Source organism: Venturia canescens, chromosome 8 (assembly GCF_019457755.1).
Source record: "Venturia canescens isolate UGA chromosome 8, ASM1945775v1, whole genome shotgun sequence".
NCBI lineage: Eukaryota > Metazoa > Arthropoda > Insecta > Hymenoptera > Ichneumonidae > Venturia > Venturia canescens.
The window spans coordinates 16,463,995-16,490,279 of NC_057428.1; the positions used below are offsets into that span (position 1 = coordinate 16,463,995).

At 38.8% G+C, this 26,285-nt stretch overlaps 2 protein-coding genes across 6 annotated transcripts in view; one reads left to right on the top strand and one right to left on the bottom strand.

The window, feature by feature from the left end:
* Nucleotides 1-309: 309 nt before the first annotated feature.
* Nucleotides 310-2,656, top strand: LOC122414370 (B9 domain-containing protein 1-like). The gene is made up of 5 exons (XM_043425588.1): nt 310-612; nt 933-1,044; nt 1,814-1,922; nt 2,037-2,155; nt 2,461-2,656. The coding sequence occupies exons 1-5, from the start codon at nt 487-489 to the stop codon at nt 2,559-2,561; spliced, it is 567 nt and encodes a 188-aa protein (XP_043281523.1). The 5' UTR covers nt 310-486; the 3' UTR covers nt 2,562-2,656.
* Nucleotides 2,577-26,285, bottom strand: part of LOC122414369 (trehalase-like) — a 58,254-nt gene continuing 34,545 nt past the window's right edge. For 2 of the 5 annotated variants that reach the window (XM_043425587.1, XM_043425585.1), the window contains 8 exons: nt 25,790-26,091; nt 25,451-25,629; nt 20,328-20,509; nt 17,350-17,596; nt 15,363-15,603; nt 14,756-14,955; nt 5,378-5,536; nt 2,577-3,183 (listed from right to left, as the gene is read on the bottom strand). In XM_043425587.1, the coding sequence (XP_043281522.1) occupies nt 5,402-5,536; nt 14,756-14,955; nt 15,363-15,603; nt 17,350-17,596; nt 20,328-20,509; nt 25,451-25,629; nt 25,790-26,091 (1,486 nt within the window). In that variant the 3' untranslated portion in view covers nt 2,577-3,183; nt 5,378-5,401. Of the gene's footprint in view, nt 3,184-3,304; nt 5,135-5,377; nt 5,537-14,755; nt 14,956-15,362; nt 15,604-17,349; nt 17,597-20,327; nt 20,510-25,450; nt 25,630-25,789; nt 26,092-26,285 lie in introns of all 5 variants that reach the window. The other 3 variants (XR_006261754.1, XR_006261753.1, XR_006261752.1) reach the window with 3 other exon arrangements.

Here is a 26,285-nt window from a genome sequence, read left to right on the forward strand (position 1 = left end):
TTAAAAACACTGAGTTCGTCCGGATTGCACGTGACGTTTACGTTATAACAAAGAAGCGTAGGATAAAATAGCAAATTTTCTGGGACCAGAAGTGAACCGGTGTCGAATTTTCAGAAGTTATCAAAATTAATGAGAATCGGTACGGTGCACTGCACCCATTATATTCTTCATAGAGAGGGTCAAACGTACATCTGGTCACGTTTCGATAGTATTCCTACCACGCACGAGGCTCGTATCCTTGGTAACATATCGTAAACACTAGAAACCCTCGTGTGCATTTTCACCTGGATGATTGTTATGTCCACAGGTTCTGAACGTATAAAGAGCACGAAGAGAGATGCGGTGGCACTGTTTTTTTCATACATTCGACGTCGAGAGTATTTTATAAGAAAATTATCAATGGAATCTGCGGGTGCAACGAAGATAGTGAAAAAATAATATGATTAAATAACTAGAAATGGTAGATGGGAAAGAGAAAATGGAAATATGTCAGCGGCCGGTGAATTTTATGTCTGTGTAACAGGATCGATTGAATTTGGTGAATTTTATGAAATTGATAACGCTTATTGCAAGTACGGATATCATTTTGGAAATCAATGGAACGTCGTTGCGGTAAGAATATCAATATTTTATTTCCCAACCGAGAAACAAAAAAAAATCAAAATATGCAATTATCGATATTTTAATCACTCGAATTCTCATAGCATCTGAATTAAACTACAATGACTGTGGAACATAATCGTAGTATTAATCATATGACCTCAATGAATTCCGGTGTTCAAGTTCAAAGTCGAGTATGAGTGATTTAATTTCTGTAGAATACTCTAGTATTTTCACTTTAAATTGTGTCGATTTACACATCTGTAGAATACTTCCCATTGGGAATATTTTGAGCATTAAAAAAGAAGGATCAATTCTCCTTTGTTTTTCAGGGCATCGAAGAGGGTTTAACGCAAATGAGTAAATGTAGTAACGACGTTAGACGTCTAGCCGTTTGGAACTTTCCGGTCGACATAACCTTCAGATCGACAAATCCCCACGGTTGTAAGTCGACACTCGAGTAAATATGAATCTTTTATACTCACGCAATGGAATAATTTTGGAAAAAGTCTCATTAGAGCTTGAAGAATCAGTTGATGAAGTTTTCCTAATTTTCTCCATCGAATTTGATAGTGAACGCTTGAAAAAGTAACACACTGTTCATATTTTATATGACGTTGATTCTCTTCAATGAAAATTTTTCATCAGGAAAACGATGAAAAACAATAAAAGTACGCGAACTAACAATAGTTGATGAGTATTGTGGTAACTCATGATCGAGTAAAATGCAAGTTGAAACTGCATTAATTTATGCACCAATGCGAATAACTGTGCAATTTGTACTACGGAAAAACATTCCCAAGACAGTCATCGTGTATAAAGCATTGTTCGCCTGTTTCGGTCGCATGAATTTTCATGAGCACGTAAATTTCGAGGCTTTTTATTTGCACTTTTCTCCTACTCATAGCCACAAATAGGATGTTTAAGAAGCATTTGACAAAGATCATTAAAGATTATTTATTCTTGTGGCTTACGAAAGGCTTGGTTGTCCTGCTCAAGTTGACGTAACAAGTTGTAGCGACGTTGGTCGACATTATTCGGTGGGAATTTGCGTGGAGCTCGGACTGCTCAAGCACAGAGAATCATGATTGCTAATTAAACGATTCGACCTTTGACGCGTGCGTTTTGCTCGCATAAACGCCTCCAACTGTTTATTCCAGGATTAAAACGATCGAGCGTATAGTTATCGATTAGTTACGCTTGTCAATTGCAGGGCCACAACTAGTTCTCTCGATATATGGTATGGACTTTTTCGGTCATGACGTCATAAGGGGTTACGGTGTTTGTCATTTACCATTGACAAAGGGTCGACACGAGAAAAAGTACGACGAAAGAGAAATATTAAAACGATATAAATTCCCAGCGGTTTTGTCATTTTTCCGTGTCTCAGCTCCACTTTTTAATCTATTATTAGCACGAGAAAAAATGTATTTCAGAGTCTCCATTTACGCGTTGGAATCTTCGTCACCGATGCAAAAAATTGCAGCTTGGTTGACTGGCAGGAGACCGGAATTAATTGAACCATCCATCTTGGCTTCAGCAGCTGGCAGAGAACGTAATTTCGTTTATTATTACATAGACATACAAAGAGTTGAATTTTCTTACAATTTGCATATTCTCAATGTTTTACCGTCTCTTCAAATCGTTAATATTCCAACCGTCGTCCGAGAATTCTGAGCTGAAAATGTCTTTTAAGATTGGAATTGGACTCGGCTTTATTCGCGGTGTTCGCGATGCCAACAAATCTCCATTTTTTAATTTATACACTCCGATCAAATGATCTCAATCGAAGGATAACATTTTTCTCGACTTTGCTAGCAGTTTTCGAACATAATACAAATTTGGGTCAATGCATTTCAGTGACCCGAATGAGAGTGCAAGGCACGATTACGACATCGTTCAACGTCGTCTTGAAAGACTTCGTTAAGCTTGGCTACGACAATGGGGAAAGGTATCGGTGAACTGAAACACATACACAGAGATAACATGAATTTTATTGTAAGCATTGAATCTAAGGATGGAATTGAATAAAGAACTAATTTACAAATAATTTTAACAGTGTGTTGTACTAGCAACACGCACTATCTCTCTCGGTCTCTCTCTCTCTCTCTCTTCTCTTTTTTTTTATAAACACATGCTCGGTTTTAACGATAAGAATACTGATTTTTTTTCAAAATTACTAATCAGAGCTAATCGAAGATCCACTACATGTATAAAAAGCTACTACGTATAGGTGTTGCATTATTTGTATCATACAATTTATCAAAAAGTGTTCCAATTCATTGTTTCTTTTCTGCTCGCTTGTTTCAATGTGTTAAATTTATTTAATGAATTACGCGAGTCCACACAATTATCCCGAATTTGTGTATCATTCGAAGCTTCAAATTTTGTACCTCGAATTCGTGCCATTAGGATGGATTTTGTTTTTACAAAAAGTGTACCATCGCTCCGTCGGTAAATCAAAGTTTTCTTAATTTTCACTCTTCGTTATTACTTCGGTAATGATCGAATGCGAGAAGCGTTTTTAGTCCTTGTGCTGCGAGAATACGTGGATCCACTGGTCCAATATGAGTTGAGGAAATTCTGCAAATATAAATCAACGAGATGATTAATTTGAGGGGTGGTCGAACATGAAGTTTTATACATTTTTTAATTAGAATTATGTTTTCATTTATGCGTATTTATTCATTCATTAATATATTACCATGCAGAATGGTAAACATCTTTTCGGAGCATTTTCTTGAAAAATCATCCATGATCCAACTAGATTTATCAAGAAATCGAAGGGAAGCGTAATAATTGGAATGTCACGCTAATGAGTTCCAATGGAACGCCCTGTTTTTGCATAAATCGATTAAGTTATAGGGTTATCCACGTGTGTGCATTTATGAAAACACATCGATCGTTAATGATTTATTCCACTGGATTAGGATTTGGAAACAAACGTAATAATTTTAAGCTTCCTACATGCTCACGTTCTTGTGTTATGCGTAGTAATTGAATGTTGGGATAAGTAGAAGCTGCGATTGCATCTTTAACGAGAGTAATCGCAAATGTAGCTAGCCAGAGATATCTAAAAATATATTTCACTGTTAATCTATTCGAGCTTGGCTTTGTTTACGGGAAGTAGAAGCTTTTCCAGTTGCGTCGGCAGGGTATTCCGGGATTGATATCCAAGTGTCTTGTTTTTTGATGTTTTCGAGCATTTGAAGTGGAAAGCTCCGTCTGAAATGCCTGGCACATATCAATGGACGTAGCAGCGTAGAAAAACAGAAGAATGCTTGTATAGAGCAAGGGATGATCGTTTTAAACGCGAATGAACTTTTACACAATTTCGCTAATGCAAAAACTGTCATTCATTTTCCGCTCAACAATCTCAGCGCCGAGCAAAAACCTCAATTTCCGAAAACTTGTATCCAATTTGAATTTATGATTGTTGAAAAAAAAACGTTTATTGCAATATTCCCACTGAACTCATTTCACTAAGAGCGGATTATTGAGACATTCGAATGCATTTCATATTTACTTTTTTATTGAAAATTTAATAAAACTGGTGTGCTCGACGCAAGTTTGATGCAAGTTATAGTGAATTGATCGTCGCTTAATGCAGCGGCAGCTAAATTTCTATGAATCTATTGCTTTCGAGTAATCGATAAATCCAATTCTTGCTAGAATTCTCCTAGTAATCAGCTGTCGCACTCTGCGTACATAAATTTATATAGAGCACTAACGACAGGCTCGTTCGAGTAAAAAGCCAGTAAAAAACTTTTCAACGATATTACGATACCGAGAACTTGCAAGAGTGACAGCCTCCGGCAAAAAACGAGTAAAATCTTGCAGTAAACTTGTAGATGATGGGCTATTCCTCGCGTTAATTAATCGCACATGTATGCGGCTTTTAGAAGATTTAGAAGTAATTTATTAAATTCGTTCATGTATTCGAATTACCAGGAGCCTGTGAAAACCACTATTTCCTTCCATATTTTACTGCTGCTTTTCACTTGGATATTCTTCGATCCTCCTTTAATGCAATTTACTTTTCCTTCGATCAAATATTATCGTCCGATGGCTTGATTGATCGGCCCCGAAGTTAACGCGGCTTCAGGAGTTCATGCGAGAATAATTTGTTTAGCCAAGCTCTGTAATTTGTTTTCGATTGATTAATTAAAGCTTTTTTCTACCGAATTTTATCTTCATACTTTCCATGGTAACTTCAGTGAGAGACTATTGCTCGTCCATCGATCAACTGCAGATAATTTCTATTGTGATTTCGAGATGATCACAATGGCTACAGCCACGAGAGTTACAGGAACGAAGAGGATGTTTTTTTTAAGTTTCTATGTCAAATGTGCGGTTGCAGCCGACTCATTCTTCACTGCATCGCATTCGCCAAAGCTCCGGACGAAAGTGGGCACTGAGAACGCTGAGGAAGCTGAGGTCAGCTAAGACACAATGAGCCAATCAGTCCACTGCTGATGGGGAGGCCACCACGGCGAGAGAGAGAGAGCAATCCGTCCGAGTGTGGGACTCGAAGCTGTGCAGAGATCTCCCAGACTTTTTAGAACGGTTTTGGATCTTGATTTATCAAAGTACAATCCTAACGAGCACTTGCAGCAGATGTGACGCTTGAAATATTTTTGGAAAATTCTTATTGGCTTGCTTCACATTTGAGAGTCGCGAAGGACCAGCCTTGCTCAAACCAAATTTTGACTCATCAAGCTCCTACGAGAGTTCAAACTATTCTAGGCAGTTGAAAATGAGGAAAAAATAAACGTACCATTCTGATTACATCGCATGGGCTTTACAGCGCATCGCTGGATGTGGCGTTGGGATAAATGTCCAGGAATTCTATAACAACTCCGTTGGTCCAGCCAAATCCAGTCTGCACATGGTATTCGCCGCCGCCTCCATATCTGCCAGGGACTTCAGCGTCATACTGAAACACAAGAGACGGATTAACCATCGAGAACAATGATTTGATGATAGATCCATGTTCAACTCCTTGCTATATTCAAACCATGAACAACTGGTATGTGCTCAAAAGATGTAAAATTTTTCTCGAAAATTAAGTAAGAAGTGAAGTAACAAAGTAAGAAAAAAGAAAGAATGAAAAAATTAAGAAAATTAAGAAAATAAAAAAAGAAAGCGAATTAAAAGAAAGAGCATTCATTGGCGTGCCAAAACATGGAGATTCGAGATGCTTTAATATCATATTGTAGATTGCAAGATTTGACGAAGAAAAGCATCAAACAAATATCCATTCGGATAAAAAAAGGTAAAGAGCAGGGGTATGTCGTTGGGGTGTAAAATTTTGCGTCCCATCCTCGTTCTAACACACATCGGATCAGCCGCGTCTTCGATCTATCAGGGGATGAACTTTTTTTTTATAAATCTCAACTTTTTTTCTGAATGAAGCTCGATTTATATACCCGACTATCATTCTCTCGTGGGAGATTAGCAAGGGAAGCGGGATAAGAGGGCACGAAAGTCGAGAAAAGTTGAGCTACGAGTAAAAGTTCTTTTCATACATAATTACTTTCGAAAGATCTCGATCCTCGAACTTTTCACTCCAAACTGTTCGATTCTTCGGAGTCAGTGGAAAAAAATGGCTTCGCGAAATTCCATAATGTCAACATCATCATTACTTGATATTGGCCATAAAAGCAACTTTCACTCTCAGCTCTCGTGTTTTAAAGTAGGTCTCATTTAGAAATGGGTTACGAAGTACAGTGCAATATATTAGAAGACGTTAAAACTGGATTTTCTCTTTCATGGATCGTACAAAAAATGCCATGCTGAATTTTCAATCCGTACTTTATTTTATCTGAAATGTGAAAACACGCTTATCTCGTTTTGAAGTCGATTAAGACTTGGAATTGGCAACGGACGAGAGTCCAACGAGACAGCAGGGTGGTCGTCGTTGGTTTTTCGCCCCTCTTAAAAATGTAAACTGCGAGGGGGAGCAGACATTTCCAACCTCAGAAAGATTGCGCAATGAGAGTGCTCGAGAATCCATTAAGCGTAGTTAATTCGAAGAAACGTAAATGTATATTATGATTATGAGCAAGCTTGAAAACTTGCGGGGTCTTATGAATGAAAAATTATTAATTCAGATCATTTTTCAATTTTTTTTTTTTCGATCCTGCGATGGAATAGAATGTTTTTATCAAAAGTCTAAGAAATTGTGGAGTTAATATACAGAAAACACAGTCCTTTGTGAAAATTATTTCATAATCAGAAATGCATGCTTGACAAAACGAGTTTTTTGTGTTATATACTATGGAAAATATAAAAATTAGTGATTTAAGTAACAGTTACAAGTCCTCATTTGTGCGGGGCTTCCTTATCTCCAATGACGAGAAAGCCGGAGATAAATTTCAGTGTTTACGACTCACGTTAGCCGGTGCTTTTGGAGGAGCAAGTCGAATACATTTGAATATGTTTTCGAGCTTCGGAATGGGCAAAACCTTCTCTCCGAATAGGAGACTCGAACAAGAGATGGAGAAAAAGAAACAGGGAGGCAAAAAAGTGAGGGAGGAGGATTGCACGTCATGGTCGTGGCACAGATAATCTACGGGGGAGTACAAGCAAATTTGTCTGGTCGAAATCACTTTTAAATGACTTCAGATTCCCGGCATATTAAGAAAAGCAAAAAAAGTAAAAAGACAAAAAAAATTCTTTTTTTTTCCACAAAGTTTCAAGTATTTATGATCGAGATCTTATGAAACAATTTAACACTTTGAATTATCTTTCAATTCAATGTAAACGTCCCCATTCAAGCGTTATTTGGGAAGGAATATCAAACTTGTGTAAACGATCCTTCGAGAGATCAATGCTTTTCTTTTCGTCCGCTAGTTTGGCAATGAGAGTTCATTATTTTATTGAAATGAAAGTGAATATTTGCTCAACCTTCTTGAAACAGCTAACTCAATCGTTTGTTTTTAAAAGAGATTTAGCAATCTCGCAATCGAGTCGAAACGCTTAATAATGTTGATTTATCATCGCGTATAAACTCAACACACGTCTTGGATGTTCGTGTTGCACAGAGTCAACATTTTCCTGCCAAAAAATGAGCACGGAAAAGTATCAAGCATCTCCCAAGGTCTTTATACTTTTCATTTTTGTCAGTACACGATCCAATCGATATTCGAATACAAATTGCCACGAAGCCAACGTTAAAATATGATTTGCAAAGCGAGGTTATACTTTATCAATGAAACATTTCATGTTTCTTCGTTCAGACAAATATTGAGTTACATTTGCGTTTGCATGGTTAAGACAAGAAGCGGTTTTCAAAAATACAACAGCAGAATAGGCAACGATATAAACGGTTTGTGAAACGCTTCACGACGTGGGTGTATAACATTGCAGAGGTGTTCAAAGCTTCCGACTAAGGCTCAAACAGAACAGAGGACAACTTGTACCATAGTAATCGACAAGTGGAGTTGCACAGCCGCAACTAACCATGAGACTAACCCAAGTACAGTGAGTGGATTAAACTACTGATGCTTATAGCGATCATCCCTAGCACAAGGATTGTACACTAGAAATTGAATAGCTTTGAGATCATTTCACGCTCGTACCTTAGTCGACGGGGTTTCGTCTTCTGCAACTGTCGGACACAGTTACCTAAAATGACAGTTATGAAAAAAAGTACAGTGAACTGTTCGACAATCGATTATTCACAGATCTTTACATTTTTATGTCGTTCCGACGAATGTGAATCGAAAGATGATTGAATTCCAAGAAGATCGTTTCAATATGCAAATAACCGCGCTGTATTTAGTGCAAGTTTTTTGTCACTGTGACCCTCAACTTGTTCCAGCATTCACTAATTATTTGGTCTCCTCTCTAAAATATTGTGATGGCCGGACGAGAATAAATATTTTGTTTGGAGAAATGAAATTTATATACGGCAAACAAAGCCTTTGATTACTTCCATAATCATAATTAATACACTGTGTCCGTTAGTTTATCGGTCGCAGGTGAATTTCTGCGCTGCCTCTTCAATTGTCGATTTCCAGCGAATCGACTCGGAGGAAGGAAATTATTCAGCAAATTATCCTTCATACTTCGCTAACAAGAAACAATGCGCATGGGATTATTATACGACTGTGTTATATTTCGAAAATGACGAGTGCCGAAGCCCAAGGGGATATGAAAATATGAATATTCCTATTTTTCATAAGTATCAACCATCAGAGAATGCATCGTTCGTTATAATAGAGAATCCCTATTTGTTCGAGGCCTCCGGCATTTCCCGTTGTATTTTTTTGCTCCTGGATTTCCTGCTTCCCACGCTTTCCTATTGTATAGCTCAGTCGCCCTCCGGGTTATCGGTACGTTCGTATCGATCAGAGAATTAAATTGTGGAAAATTCAAATAAGGGAAAGATCGTTTTTGCTCTTTCTTTCTATCTACACCGAGGAGACAGTTTTTTGTCTTCGAGGTCAACGATCGGAGTGTGTGACGCGATGGGACGCGTTTGATATTCCCGTTGCATGGCTTATTTCAGTCGAAGACCGATAAGTCATTTAAAACAATAAATTAAATTGGAATTCTGGATGGTGATTAAAAATAATGTAACTGAACAGATTTTTCAAATGATATGTTTCGACACGAAAGTACTGGCCTTACGTCAAGTTGTCCAGCGCGTCGCCTCGAAACAAAATGAAGAAAGTTTCGTTTCGTCGATGAGGGCTGGCAGAATGTAATGGCCCTAATAAAATCTCATTTGTTTGATCCGTGCAGAATCGAGCGGTCGTGTTTGATTCGCTCGAAAGCAATATCCCAGAAAGTGCTATTATCTGTCCCGCCTGGTGATACTGGCAGCAACATTAGCACCGGTGTCAGGATATCATGCATAGAACGCAGTAGAGCAAATCGTGCTATTGTCAGACCCAGGAGTATCAATTATACAACAGTCACTCGAGGCTATTGTATCTGCGTGTGGTCCAGTCTTGTCATCCACACAATTTCATCTGGGCAAACCTCCCGGCCGGTTGTATCACCAAATGATCGAAGCGCAGGGACGAATCTCTAGCCAAATACCAGTTCCATCGAAGCATTCACGCGTTCGATCAAAAGCATCCTATAGACATGATGAAGTTAGCTTCGGCTACTCCGTTTCTCGAAACCTTATTCCATAATTGAATCAATGAAAATTATCCGATTATTGTTCAATTAGAGGATAGCAGTTTCCACGATACTTTGTGAGTGTTGAAATTATTGTATGATCCTTTTTTTCTTCGTATTCGTTTTGTCTGACGCAGTTTTTTGGTTCGTTTGGTTGAGGAATTTTTTAGTGGGTTTTGACGAAAAGTGACGCCAGCGGAGGCGGAGGGGAGCAATGAAACGTTGCGTTGGCTTGTATGTGCTGTTGCGAAGAACATATTTCATTTGTTCACATTCTCAAGGTATCGCTTCGGCCTCATGGAAATGTATAGTAAACTCGTCTTAGTTAATGCTGCTGTATTTTGAATCATCGAGAAAACAAAAGGCACGGCATCCTCTCTGCGCGGGCGTGAAAAATGGATGGAAAAAATGAGGGTCGTAGAACGAGGAAAATCGATTCCAAGAAAAAGGGAAGCTCAGTCGGGATGCAAAAAAGAGGAGGAAACTTTTCCGAGGGCGAAATTCTCGCTCGTGTCACGTTTTTTCACACCACCATGTCCTTATCTTTGCGTCTCGAACACGCCGAAACCTTGCTTCCGTTCCATACTATCAAGAGTCGAATCGAGAATGGATTTTTTAATTAATTCCGCATTGAAAAAGCAACTCTGTCAATTTTATTGGTGATATTCGAGAGATTTTTTTCGGTTTACATACCGAAGACAGTTCTATCCGGAGTCGATTTTTTGGAGACGTATTACGAAGAATTTTGGCACAAGAATTCGTTAAATGACTCCATTTCTATTGCAGTCTATTGCAAATGGTAAAGAGTGTGGAAAAGTTGAGGTTGCCCGGAAGTATTTCTTGCATTGCTCATTAGAAGAGAGATAAATGGAGAAAGGTGACGAGAAACTTCTCGTGATCGTACATTGACGAACGACCCGACCAATTTACTGGTCCCTCATCGCCCCAATTCTCAGTCCTCTTTTTTCACCATAGCAATGACGAACATCCCCATCTTCGCCACAATCTTACTTTCTTCCGTCCTCTCACTCTGCCCATTATTCAGCTCCATTCTACGTAGGTACACAAATTGACGGGTACGTGTCTCGAATAAAAAGTACAAAAATAATGATTTTGTGTGATGTGCACTCAAATAATTGTGAGACGACGGATGAACAGTTCTAGTGACGTTCCAAGTATCGCGCGATGAATATCAATGAAATAATTGTTCTTCTTCGTACTCTATGAGCAGTATTAAAATGAATCGAACCATTAGTAGTCGTAACGAAGAAAGCTCTTGCTTCATCAGCCTCCACGTTGGCGATAATGGAACGGAACTTTTTTTAATTTCATCGAAAAATTAATGGTTAATAAATATTTGAGCTTTCGCTACGAACATTTAATCACCGATATCATAAGCCAGCATTGGATCCCCCATTTTTTACACCCCTGATAAATAACTGCAGTGCCATTTCTCGTAGGGTCGGAGGCTAAGACCGGTAGTGATGGGAGAAAACTCGAGAGGTTAAACTATGTATAGTGCTTATCCGCGCAACTATAAATAAATATGGTTGACCTCACGAGGGTCGCTCCTGAGGCAGAAAGATTGGAGTGGAATTTAATTTTTTTCCTTTCCGTTGCTTACTTCTCTCCGATGACCACGCCATGGGTAGTGATTGCTTCAGAGTGGTTGACCAAGTCTACTTAGGGATAGTCAATCCTTCATGGGGGTGTTCTCGACCGTGTCGATTCCAAGCACCCTCTTCGCGTGGAAACCGAGCCCGGTGATTTACCCTTCGATCGGTTTTATCGCTTTTTTCATCTCCCCCAGGATTCTTAGATCAAAAAGTGACAAAAAATGAGACGCTCAAAGGGGCATACATCAATGAGGATAAAGTGTTAAAGTCTTCACAGTCGAAATGAATCGAATACCGAGTTTGCAAGTTCTGCGAAATGGCGACAAAGCTATTCTCGCTTCTCACTTTTACCTTTATCAACTCTTATGCTTCCTCTATAAATTTTCAACCGCTGTTTAACTCCCGACCCCACCAAACACTTTATCCACCAGCCTGAAAACATTATCTTTTATGAGCATGGAAAATGATGAGTGAGGGTTTTTTTCGAAGCCGAGTGTAATTTTGGGAAAAGTCAAAATCTCATAAATATCATCTCCCTTGACCGATTTTTTCCCAGCTTCATAGAAAACGTTAGCTTATATTTTTCATAAATATACATATATACTAATCTATTTAATGAAGTGAAAGTGAATAATTTTACATGAGATTATTGAAAAAATATTCATGCGCGTACATACCTACAAAAACTTACCCCTCGAGTGCTAGCCCGGAAAAGGCTATACAAAAGTTTGTATATAATACTCAGAAAATAAGATACAAAAATAATATTAACGGGGTCTTCCAAACGTTTTTGGCACACTAAAGTATTCGAAGGTTTTACTCCATAAAAAGTGATGATACAGATGGATTTTTTTTTCCCTGTAAACGTTTCAAACTTCTAGAGTCTCGAGGTGAATAAAAATTATATACTGATCGAGTCATTTTTATCTAATCTGGTCAATACGCCTTGACATATTTTATTGTGCGCTGTTGCCGTGTTTTCACATTAACTCGATCGTATTTTTTCATTCATTTATTTTCAGAGGTGCCATAATTTTACATCCCCCTTGCCATTTCAGTCTCAAGTTCGAAATGAAAATACACGGTTGAACCTTTTTCTCGCACCCCTTCCGGTGTCGCATATTCTTTGATCGTTTTTTCATCTCTAATAATTTTGGAGTGATTATTACGTTGAGCTCGCTTTTTTTCGCCTGCAACAAATATCCGTTCTTGCTATGATTCCGATTTGGATTCCCGAAACGAGTGAGTTGGTCTTTTGATCGTTTACCAAGCTTCTTTACTCTCTTAGTCGATTCATTCGTTGGTTTTGGGACGTTGCTTATTCGTGCTCGGAACATACACGAGCCCGTAGTCACGTGTGGAGATTGTTATATCGATCCAAGACTACTGCAGCGTTTTCAAAGCGTCGTCAGATTAAGATAATAAATATTGGGCCGCGACAACCTTGATGTCCGAGCGTTTTCCAACTGATCGTAGCAGATTGCTTAAGTAATTCATCGACATTTTCACGCCTTAAAAAATACACGATTTCATGGAGCAGGCTTGAACTATGCGCGAAAAAACTTCGAGAAACGCGCCATCGTGCTTCCTTAACTCCAAGATTAATGTTTTCTTGTGAAAATTATCTCGAATTGGGGAAGAAATATTTTCTTGACGAATTATGGATGAAGCGGGTGGTACGCCGCTTTCCGGAGTGCTGCTATAAATTGATAGGAAGATAATTGAGGGTGGTATTACAATAGCCAATGTCGTCGTTTACATATTATCCGGTGAAATATCCGCTAATACAGCTACCATGAAAACGACATTGAAAGCCCGGTGGAATCGTGGTTTGGCGTTGATTTGATTTACATTCGACAAAGTTCAAGGCCAATTAGAAAAGTTTTCCCATTGAAAAAGATGGCACGATCATACGTTGAGGTTGGCAGGGGCAGGAGGAACCATTTTACAAAGCATTTGCCGACGCGACAACAACTGGTATTCTGTTCGACTCGAAAACCGTCTCGTTCGCCAGTCGACCGCATATCTACACGTCAAAAGTGTTGTAACCGCTATGACGATATTAAAAATCGATCAATCTCATCAAATAAGTTACACAACATTTTAATAATTGCGAGAATAAATTTGAATCGTTTCTTCGATCACGAAAAGAGCGAAAAAGTTCAGTTGCTCTTTAGAATCACAAGTAACGCATGATTTTCCTTAATTCCCAAGAATTTATTGAAGGACTCCGTATATAATTTCTAAAAAGTCAGTTGCGAACGTCGTCCGACGTCGTCATTAACCTACATCGGTATCCGCACTGCCATTTATGTCGGACGTTGCGCTCTAAAACTATTCGTGTCGTCCCTACGCGACGGTAAATGCATCGGAAATCGAGAGTGGCAATAGTGATACGAGCCGAGTGTGTAGAATATCGCTGCCGGGTTTTACTGACACGTGAACATGTGGTCGCAAATGCGTTCGGTCGTAACGTGAGAAAGTCAAATCCGCGATAATCCAACTAAGCGCAAATATCCGAGGAACCCAAAAGAGCAATCAGTCTTTCGTGGAAACAGCATGGAAACAGGATGAACCGGGTAGCAACCAAAGACCAATAGGAAATCAGAACACGAGTTTAGATTTCGTGTAACCGATTTGTCTGAACTGATCTTGGTTCGAACGCTTAGAGTTTCTGTAAATCAGTCAAATTGGCCAAAGTGAAACCGTGTGTTGAGCGATCACTCTGGAGCTATTTCCTTTCAGACCTCGAGAGACACCCTTGAAGAAAACTGTCTTTTGTTTCAGGTGGGGTAGAAAAATCACTCCGAGGGAATAAAGCAGCGAGGGGATATTTTTATGGGGCAGATTTATGACCGTCCTTCGACGTGTTAACCATTTCAATTTTTTTCCTAGCATCGCTTTTCACCAATGTGTGGCCTCAACAAACATCGAGACATCTTTACTCGAAAGATTTGTCTTCTATCGTCAGAAATGAATCGTTTCTCCAGAGACTTTGCTCCAAATTTAGTGGGCTAGTTTCTTCAGCTATTCTCACCTTCGATGCAGCGAAAGGGAGAATAAAAAGTTCCTCCATATTTCATCCCTTTCCCGGTTCTAACTCATCTTTGCGGTGAAATATTTCGCCCTGGCGAATAATTCATCGAACAGGATTCACGAATCTTGTTTTCCAATTAAAAATACGTAGAAGTTCATACGCCTATTTACTCCGTTTTTCAATTGTGAGCAAGTTAAATTCGAAGAAAATTTTGCAATCTCATTCATTTTGCTTTCAATGAAATTAAGGAAATGGTAAAACCTTTAATTTCCATTCCTGATTGGTTCATCCATCAAAATCCATTTCCTCTTTCAATTTAAATTTTCCATTTAGTCATCTCCTTCTTAAATTAATCATTTTGACTGACCTTTTCGAACATCGCACCAGTTTCCGTATACCCAATGAAATTTGCTCTGAGCCATCGCGTGGCGAGTTCTCTGGCAAGACTCAAAGCTGGTTCTGCGTCCGTATTTCTCAGACCCTGCACCATTATGGATTGAAGAGGTGCCCAAGCGTTCGGGAAGTCCCATTGCTCACTCGTATGAAGCAAAGAGGATGGTATGCCACCTGATAATGATCACACAATACATAAATTGGACGTATTATTACGTGTCATTTACAATCCGCACGGATTCAAAAGACCAATTTTGTGAGGCCTCTCGTCACGATGAATGAAAGATGCAAGAGCCGAATTAGTCATGAGAATCGTCTAGAATTCTTTCTGCTTCGAAAAAAAACTGGTTGCAGTATGTCGAAGTGGAAGCGATAAGCAAAAGAAAAGTACAAACACAATATTACAAAAAGTCGGTTTCACGGATCAAACATTTTTATCTTTCAATTATTTCGGGCTCTCCCAGCTTTAGTATCTTCCAACGCATTCAGTGAATGCTTGGCCAAGCAACTTTGTGTTTATGTTCCAAACTTTTCGCATTATAAATTTTAATTCTCTTCGACAATAAAAACACGTGACTCACCCATAAAATCACCGATTCTGTTCCTCTCGAGATAGACTACAGCCTTGGCAGCGTAGAGCGAGGCCTTCGAAAAATCAAAACTTCTGGTGTACAGTGGACTCAGATTGGTGGGATAAAAATGATTCCTATGCCGTGCATTTTTCATGTCCCAGTCGAGCCAAATGCCTTCCTCTTCGTTCCACAACACCTCGTCGATTCCTCGTTGATATTCTTCAGCAATGCTAACGTAGTACTTTGCTTTCTATAATAAAGTGGAAAGTCAAGGAAACAAGAAAGCAGGAACTTTACGCGAATTGTTGATAATGAAGAATGAAATTGTGAATGAGAATGCTAAATTTGCCTGAATGAAAAGAACGCTCCAACCCTCAAATTTTTACAAGTTTTCCCTTCCATTTTCCCCTCGAATGCAGCACTTCCAGATCGTTGTATTTCCGACGTCTGTTTCACGAAATTTAAGACGTTATCACAAGCTCCGTATTTCTGCAGATAAGGCTTCTCCATTCTATCGTGCTTCAACTACATTTTCTTCCGCAAATGTTCTCAAGAGTTTCCTTCAAAACCCGGCACCCGACGTCTAATTTCCCTTTGGCTTCACCGCTAGTTCTACAAACTGCACAGTTACGGGAATATCTCGGATGAATGCAAAGTACGATGTGCACAACAGTCACAGTACGTCTTGGAAATTTTCTCAGAAACGACATGCACTTGGCTTTCATAAACGTGTTCAACGAAAAATTGGGAATTTATGCGCGGATACGCAAAGGTTTCTTCACTTCCAACTCGTCTTAACACCAACTTTCGATTCAAAATGTCTGCTCGGTTCTTCGATTACAGTTTGACACATTTTCTTCGCGAAACTAGTTTGAAATCGAGATTTCCGAATCCCAATTAACCAAAGATTGAGAAAAATTATTGTCGATCTTCTTAGATGACAGGCATTTACAACGAATTACGGTGTAAGCTAAAATACGGTACGAGAGAGTGATTTGAATTGCTGATCAAATAGAGCCTCATACGTGAGAAAAAAGACACGAAATCAGAAGCAAAGTTGCACACACTGAGGAAAAAAAAATTCTTTATTTATTGAACGAAATCCATTTGATGGGACGGAAATATGGCAGTTTGAACAGTTTTTTTGTTGAAATGGCGAAAGGATAAGTATAAAAAGAAAAGAAAAAGCAGTTGGAATTCGCGTTGTTTTTTAGGACTAAATGGGATTCTGTTCGATGAACAAATGTTTTATCTCAGTGTGGCTACAATTTTCTATTTGCGCTCTGTCGACTTATGCACGGAAATAGCCGTTTGAGCCATGTTTGCTGCTCCACGAATCGTTTGTTATTTGTCTATGATCACGAGCTTTTCCTATATTAAAGTTGGGTAAGCTCATCTCACAGTATTCACCACCGGAGTTATACGGCCTGCTCTACAATGAATGGTCTCCGTTATATCGGCGCGAATTTCACGATTCTACAAAATCCATAAATCACCAACCACTGCAATGTTTTAACGCCAAGCTTTTCGGACCACTTTGGCACAAAACTTGAGCCAAAATTTCTTCGCCAAAATCTCGCCGCGTAGTGGTTATAAATATGTACATGTGCGCTCGAGCCGTTCAGGATAAACTCGCAAGTTTTTACGGAAATATGATTTATCGCGAGGTCGTGATACACGGACTGATGAGAGTGATGTGTAAAAAACTCTGCATTCGCTCGTCAAGCATAAATTTCATTCCGGGCTCACTTTGATTTTAAATTCAGCTTTTTGTTTTCCATCTCTATGAAGAGAGAATTTGAGAACACATTTTTGTAGCTTAATTCAATGTTGCTCTAACGAAAATTTGGAACGATGAAGTAATTTGATCCGGAAAATCTTGCAGGTCGATTAGTCAATTGTGAATCGACAGCAAATTGAGATCGTGAAAATAAGTTTAACGAATGTCGAGCTGTTTCGGACAAATGGAAAGTAGATTATGATTCATTTTTCTCACCGCATCGTTGCCAAGCATAATGTTATATTTCGCGAGCATCCTGGCGTTTTTCTGTAGAAGTGCATTAAGCTCGACTGGTATTATGTTGCGAGTCTCAATCTGGGATAAATTACCAATTCCACCATCAGCCGATATGAACCAACGTGATGAGAAGTCCCAGCCACTCTCAGCTCCGGCCTTCACGTCCTCATAAAAGCGCTCATGATCTGTGCCGGGCGGTAACTTTTGAGCGAGTTCGTAATCCTCTCTGCATGAAAATGAAAGGTGCATACATTTAAAAATATGCTCTCGTTTTACTCTCAAAATGGGGAATGTCCGTTCCTATTCTCTTTGGAGATTACACCAAGGTGAACACCGGGACTAAAAAAGTACGATATGCTCGGTTTTCCGCTTTGATGAGATGGAGAGATCGAGTTACTCAGATAAATTTACGTTCTCAAATTATACGGGGAACATTAGTGTTCGCGAAAAAAAACTCTGTTCAGTAGAAGCATTGTTCTTGTTTTTCGTGGCATCAACATTTCTTATGAAGAAAAACGTTTCACATTATTGGAACTTTTATATTTTCTCTTTCCTCGTTGAACTCCTGGAGAGTACGGCAAGGTTTCAACTTTTTTGAGTCGCACGCGCTCGGATAGGAATTTGGTTGCCATCCAACTAATTGGGATTTTATTCAATGACCAAATATTTTTTCTCAGTGCACATTTATCAAGCAAAAAGAAAGTCAGATCGAGGAGTGTGCATTAGACTGTGTCACATTATCACTTTCCTCTCATTTGAGGCAGAACGTCCTAGACATAACTCTACGAAAGTAAAGCCTCTTTGAAATTTGGCAGTGAGCACTAGTCATATCAAAAAGCAAAGAGCAACGTAAAAGCTATTTGCGTTCAACATTATTTTTAATGAAAATAATTTTTTTGGTAAATATTAGTAATGGGTGCCTCGATACTAAATATCTACCCATTTTTTTTACAACCCTGTTCACTCCAGATTTAAAAACCGGACCTGTTCTATGCGGGGTTTCTTAATGTCAATCTCAACGCCACTGATTGGTTGTGCACCGTCGTGGATAGAAATACAGAAAGGTAGGACAGATTCGTTGAAAATATAGATTTCGAGCAATATGATGGAAATCCCAGCAACATTTGCAGGTCAATTCAAATATTATGAGCTCCGAATATTCAGATTTCGTGTCTCAGTCTAGATTTTTTTTGTGTTATTTATACAATGATTATTCGTCGTAATGGGACGTGACTCCGAAATTCAGGATGATTTTGGAATTGTCAAAGTGTTTGCTAAACGGAAGTTTTTGTAGCTTAAATTTTTCATCTTTTCCACGGAAGGTTGATAGTTCGACTTTCGGGTATAATTATTCGTTTGACTGCAAACAATTTTTGAACGGTCAGTTAGAATTTGAGCGGAAGTTCGGAAAGCTGGTTCCCAGTGGAGGGCCCAACGGATGAAAGTACTTCGTCGAGAAAACCTTGCGAAATTCTACCTCGAAAAGAATAAAATTCATGATGTTGATTAAAATAGTTTGACTCTACGATGACGAGGTTGAGATATTGCTAAAGTTTTGAGTGTAATTGGCAAACTTTTGCGCAGTTGTCCATATACCGTGTACATAAAGGAAATCGAAATTCTCAGAAATATCATTATTGAGATGGACGAAAATATCAGGGGGAATTTCGAAACGGTCCGAATGGAATTCTCGTTCGATGGGATAATAAAGTTTTTAGTGCCACGAATAATACCAATATTTCTATATTTGGCCTATATTTAACTGACCCTGAGAAAAAAAATCTAATTGAAACAACAAAATAATTTTTTTCTGTTTGTAAAAACTAATCTGTGACGTTTCCCGTTCGTTGAATGCTTCCTTTCAATTAAAATGTTTCCCACAGAAGCAATCAAAGTAATTGGATTTTCATTTAGAGCTCCAATCGTTTCATCGGTGAATATAAACCGAGAAAAAAATCAACTTTAACGCAAAATGCGTTACTTATTGGAATGTACTACATTTTCGTATCGCAAATAATTTGCCTTAATATAGAAATTCACTCGCGTCTACAGTAGCAATAGGAAAATATTTCACTGAATTGTATTTATTGCGACTGCACAGAACTGTAAAATCTGTACGCGCAGAGAAAAGATCTAATCTCATAATTTAAGTACATCCGAGTAAACGATATTCATGGAAGGGTTCATTGGTATTTCAATCGTGCAAATGCTTGGCAATGACACCGCATATGAGAATTAAATAACAGAATAAATTATCGAACGAAAAACCTACTGCCATGAAACTTCTTGTTCACAATGTTCAACATTTGTGCTTAAATTGATCGGCGTTATTGTGAAATTGGATTAACGCGTGAAATGTCAGGAATTCAGAAGTGACGAAATAGTCTTTCGGGTGCAGAGGTACGAAGAAAATTGTAGGTGAGACGTTCGACCTTGTAACCATTGTATATTATACGATCGATAAATTGTTCTCAGTTCACCTTTAAGCAAATAAAGGTCTCTGCATCGTTTGTGTCAAATGTTAAGAAAAAACGGGGTTGACCTAGTCGATTTAATAAGTTCATGCAGGCATTACACCTGTTCCAGGTTTTTTCTATGTTTATGTAGCTGCACTGTGTGTATAATTATTGTAACATATTTTGTGCAACCTTATTTAACGGATGGTTCGTGTGCTCACCGCCCTCCGCAATTTGTCTTAGATTATGTTGCGTTGTGATGTATTATGAGACCCTGCCGTGAAAAATGACCGCACAATTGTCGAGGCAAATCCTCGGACCTAGTGATTTAAAGCGACCTTACGATTGACGTTATCATGAATATGATTTATAGAGAAATTATGAGCCCTTTTTCACACGCTTATCCACACACAGCCCTTTCCAACTCCTTTCATTGATTTCAGCAAAAAAATTTCTTTTACTTGCCATTTCAAATCACTGGTTGAAGCAACAAATATTCACCTGTAACTTTCCGGGCGAGGTCCATCACTTTCCACGTAGTATCGAGCCATCCTATAAGTTTTCCCACCCACAACGACATCTGTGGTCTTCTCATCATGGAAATATGCGAATTCTTTTTCGAGCGTTGGCAGGTTGTCGATCAGGAACTGCATGTCGAAGGCGTAGCTGAGATAAGTCTCGACCTGTGGGGCAAAATCATTTTTCTGATCAAATTCTCTTCCGTTTCCACATGTTGTTTACCTTCGTGTAGAGGTGAGTTTAGGTTTTACTCAGCAATTTCTATTTTGTTTTTTTTTTTTTTTTTTTTCGTATATCGAATGAAAGTGTATTTTCCGGAAACTTTATCGATCGTCGTATGATATTTTTGAAGTTACCAAGCTAAAAGTTGGTGAGGACTGCGCGGGTAAGGATCAACAATATTCAAGCTTCAAATTAGGTTTTTGCGAATACCGAATAAATAGTACCTGTGTCAACCACGTGATTGGAAACAACATTAATTGTACGAAAATCGACAAAGTTTCAGCTCGAAACCGTGAGGGTTTTTCAAAGTTCGAAAATTTCAATTGTTTTCTAGAACTTCAACTAGGAAACAGTGTTTCCATTGGAAATTATTGGAGTTTTGTGTTGTATTCAAGCGATACAGTACTTTGTGAACTTGTCCAGGGGACGCTGCATGAATTTTTCATCACATTTCGATGCATTTTTTTTCCATGTATATTGTGTCATTGAACAATCACATACGTGTGAAAGATTTGTTGTATTTCGAGGTCAAATAAATTCCCAAAAATCATCTTTTTTAGACTCTCCAAATTAGAACTTGGCCCCCAAACTCCAAGTTTCAGTATGACTTTACCCTTTTGGTGGGTGAATCGTTACATCACATGCCTCAAGAAAATTATTCCATTTTCATGGCTTCTGCAATCTTCCAACTCAAACAGCTTCGGGCTAGGGCTGAAGGCTTGATTGGGTGATCGCTCAGCCTTGCACCCGCGTGTGCGTCAACGCTTCTGGCAGAGGCAGTTTTCCTGGATTTCTGATGGTCCTAACCACTTGAAATTTTCCTCAGGACTATGAGAAGGGCGCTCGTGCAAACACGGTACAATAGTGCATCAGAAACGAATCGCTGGGGGTGACACTTTTGTAGGGTTTCATAGAAGCACGGGCGATAATGAAATAGGGAAACAAGGAAGTGAAAAGTCTTGTATCAAGTGGAATTGACAGCCTGAGAAGATAACTCTGTTGACTGAAACAAACTTTGTATCCCTCAACCAAAATATTTGGTTCGATAAGGGCAACAAAATGTTTCTATGCGATGAGACAAACGAATTCGTAAATACTGAAACAAGTTATCTGCGTCGAGCCAACGAAGATTTGGTGCAGCTTAACAAATTCGTGTTAATAATAAAGTGCCATCGAAATAGGCTGACTTTCCCACCCGGAAGATTCGCCTTGAGGCATCTGACTTACGTAATACCAGTTGCTTGAACGATTCGACTTTGGCGAATCAGTTGAGTCATCTATGAGAAATTTTCACTATATCCAGACGAATGAAAAAAAGACGAATCTGCCAAATATTCGTGAATCTGCCAAGAGTTTGTCCAACAGTCAGGCGGCTTGGTTCAAAGAACAAACATGTTTTCTCGCAGTATGTTCATTCCTCTTTGAACCTGAGAAGTGATCGTATATCAATGAAAAGCTCCAGTGTTGCTAGGAGCATTGCGTTCAAAGAATTTTTCATAAGTCGCTCACTGTGATTTTCTACGAATAAGCAGCAACTCAAAAGGTTTAAAGCATAACTGGCACGCTTAAAAGTCAAACTGTGCATCGCGATGGGTGTGTGTTTCAGAGATGAAAGGAGTGACACTTGAGAATGCAATATTCTGCACTTGCAGTGTATCAAACAGGAGTATATGCCTCGACCGCCCCCTCTTCTTTCTTTTTCACATTGGGAAAATACACGAGGAAGCTAGCAAGCATTTTGAGGTTGTGTATGCGATCTGGCCGCAAAACGGTGAAGTTTACAAGCCTGTGGATTTCAAGCAAAGAGGATTACGAAAGTTGAGGATGTTTTGAGGGGAGGTGGTCGTCACAACTTGGTATCTTTCTCGTCTCGCTTGCTTGATCCTCGTGTCGTGTATTTCAGAGGCATTCAGAGAGTATTCGAAGCTCAAACCGTCAAATACGGGGACTGAAAGGTTTTCTTTTTTTTTTACAAGGATTAAGGAAGAAAAAGAAATTCACCCAGTCACGAGCTTTTTTCCATGAACTGAATTTTTTTGAGAAATGAAAAAGAGCAGTTCTGTTTGATGAAATTTTTCAACGGTGTGAACGAAGTATTAAATTTTTCATCCGTCGATATGGAAGCTTGGGGAATGGTTTCGTCTGTCAGAGTTGTTGATGACATTGTAAAAAATTTCAAAAGTCATCAGAGAATATTAATTTCGTACGAAAAACAACGAGAAAGACGAAAAATCGACTGTCATATTTGTGAAAAAATACCGGCTTGCCAGGTGGTTCTTGTGAAAAATTCCACTTTTTCTATTTCGCAACAATATTTTCACTGATCCGATTAAAGTGGAAATTTGAAAAACCTCTCCGGGGATCTAACGCTCTAAGAAAAATATTCAAAAACATTTGCAAGTTTATCACGCCGCGTTCAACGAAAATAAACGATAACGAGAGATAAGATCGTGCGACGCGGACGAAATGTGCAAGGGGATGGAAGAGAATTTCACCATGCAAACTTTTCAGGACAATGCAACAATCCTCTTACTCATCCGAAAAATCCTATTTTTTCAGGGCCAACAAGAATTTTACGGTTTTACGAATAAACCGTTTATCAAATGTACCGTATCATAAGCTCCACTCCATGGTTTTATTTCCTCGTATTTATACAACGAAACTGATTTACGAAAAATCTCTTTTTAACCCGTAGATACCGCACTGGTGCAAATTTGCACCCACGATTTCAACTGTCCAGAATTTCAAAATTCCTTTCATCAGTTTGGCCATTTTTCTACAATAAAATTTTATTTCTCAATTTTTTTAATAACTGTAATCGATTACTAAGGAATTGTTACCCCTAAAAAGTCTCGCTGTAAGACTAATTCCGTGCATCAATAAATCGAATAAAAACGTTTTGAAAAGTCCAAGTGCAAATTTGCACCAGCGTGGTGAGTGTGTGACTTCGAAGGGAGTGTGGTGTCTACGGGTCAATTGCGGATTACTTCGTTTGAATGAAGTGAGGAAGTGGAAGCATTGATTAAAATCAACAACGGTGACGAATGATGAATTTGTGTATAATCCAAACTCAAATCGGCGAAAAAATAAGAACGAGCTTCAAAAGAGACGATTCGACGAACACAGTGAAAGAAAAGTGCAGCTGGAAGTGTATCAAAGTCTTTATATTTCCAAGAAGCCTCTACACCCTTCATCCTAGTTCATTTCAAGCATACCGACAAAGGGATTTCTTCTTTAATTGGCAATAACTCAGACCTCTTATCCCAGCAGAAAGTAAAAATAATAATAATTTTATCCCAGCTCCATTTTGAAGGTATTAACCACAGGGGAAATAGATAAAAGTCTTAATTTATCCAGAAGCCTGGAATGACCTCATACATGGATATATATTATGTCCATGGGGTGTAAATGGTGGTTAAAAGAAAAGAGCACCCTGTTGCGAGTCTCCATAAAAGTTAGACCGATGCTTTTTAGTCTTTCTCGTGCATTCTTATATGCTTTTACGCATACATCGGTGCTGTATCCCTAAAAACAGAAGGTCGTGACCATCGGGAACTCATCGTGAGACACAATGGGAGTTGAGTCCTTTTGACTGTAATCCATGGATGTGCATCTGAGTATTTTCATATACATTTTAATGTTTGCATTCCCATATACAAAGCACCCCATTACGAGCCTTAAATCTTTGAGAAGCTCGGTGTTAGCCTATGCTTGCAAACAAGCGTTAACTTCTGTTGCATGGCAAGGATTCGTGAGTGTGCAGAGAGGGTCGTGAAAAGAAGAAGAAATATGAGATTCCTAAGTCTCTCAGCTCTTGTATGCTGCAAAAGCTTAGGTGAAGAAAGGTCATCATCAAATTATACTCATCTGTTACACGCACTTACGCCAGTATTTTAACTAGAAGCGTCACAAAATATTGTATATGCAAAGGCAAAAGGCAAACTCATGGATATTTTTCAATAATTATGTACGAGTTTTAAATAAAAATAGCACACTATTTTTTATCATTTGTGACGTTTGAAGGTCCAGGTTGTGAAGAGAACACAACTTTCGTGCAATTGACAGGACCCTTCGCACCCAAATATTTTGGTACTTTGAGATGTTGTGAAAACAGGTACTCATTTAATACTGATGATTCGAAATATTTATTCAAAATTGGAATCAAATTAAGGGATGTTTCTGGAAACGCTTGATCTACATCGGCTCTGTCTTGAGTAAAGAATTTTTGGACCTTCCAACTATCATAGTAGATTTCTACCGGGTGTACCAACTTTAGGACTTAAGGAGCTTTTTCTTTGTCATACATCCCTTTTTTTTGTTTTTTTTTTTTTTATAGCACACTCGGTTCTTCGCTGAGCCTTGAGGGATTTGTCCATACACTCGTTATGCACATTCAACTGCGCGCGTTACCATCTGGACTGGCTCTGGTGTAAGAGTTATATGGCACGTAAGTTGCGTGTTCGTAGGTGTAAGCACGCAACGCTAAGGTAGCAAATAAGTTGCTCACTCCGAACTAGCATTATTAGCCTGTGGTAAAAAAGCCTCGCACACTTTTCCCACGAGAGTAATATCGCAAAAAAATGATCCACTCGGCGCAACAGGGCAGAAAAAAGATGTATTCGAAATATAATATTTTCGGGCGTAAAGTTCGTGGAAACTGCATAAGCAATGTATCGCATTATCGTAAAGTTTTACGACTCATCTGGGTGCAGCACTAACATTTTTCCTTAGTAATAATAGGACGCTAAAAAATGGCGAGACTTGAATGAAATATGGTGAACTATGAATTATCTAATGAAAATTGTGATGGAGGCAATTCCACCGAAGCTGTTGGAAAATACGTTTTCTCTCGATGTTATTTTAAACGTTTCATCAATACCTACCATAGAGATGAGGAACGGTGGCTGACTTCTCATGAGATAATAAACTCTGCCACCATTTGGGACGAAACCAAAGCGAGAGACCATCGATAAGAAATTTTCGATCATTCCTCTGGGCGTGCTCCTCATTCCTGAGATAAGTAGACCCTTAATTACCCAATAGCTGTCCCAATAGTAGAACTCTGTAACAGTAAATTTAGAAAAGGTTACGTACTGTGTGCAGAACTGACGAGAGATTCCGGTGCACAATTTAAAAGCCAATCTTGCATCAGTCCAAATTATCAGAAGTAAAATATTCATTTATTGCTTTTCGATCTGATAACGAGCCGTCTTTTCACTGACCTTGAAATCTACCGCCAGGCACAATAAAGCCATTGTCAACGGGAATTAAACTATGTCTTTGTGGATTGGCGATTGTCTCAGGTCCAATTTTTTTCGCCAAAAATTTCCACAGTTCGTTCAAATCTCTGACCCAACTTCGGAAATCCCGGTCCTCGATACGTTTCAAGATCCCTGGATTTTCTTGCCAATCCGGGAGGGTCCAGTTCGCCAATTCATCCTCAATCGCGAAATTTTCATTCACGTACCTGACTATTTGTTCTCTGTCAGGCTTTCCACCGGTTTCCGACATCAATTTATTGAAACTGTGAAAGTAAAAAAAGCTCATAAATTAATCATACACATGACATTACTGAATAGATGATATTGATCCTTCCGCTCGAGTGACGCGAGGGAATAAAGTAATTTTTAAATATTTGCTTTCAGTGACGTATTTAATCGACTTTGTCAAACTCGAATGGACGATTAGTTATACAAAATTACTCGATCAATACTTTTG

Bases quoted from the DNA above. Each gene is read 5' to 3' on its own strand.
- LOC122414370 (XM_043425588.1), top strand. From the start codon at position 487: ATGTCAGCGGCCGGTGAATTTTATGTCTGTGTAACAGGATCGATTGAA. The intron at 613-932 runs GTAAGAATATCA...TTTGTTTTTCAG, and splicing joins ATCAATGGAACGTCGTTGCG to GGCATCGAAGAGGGTTTAAC. The intron at 1,923-2,036 runs GTACGACGAAAG...AATGTATTTCAG, and splicing joins AAGGGTCGACACGAGAAAAA to AGTCTCCATTTACGCGTTGG.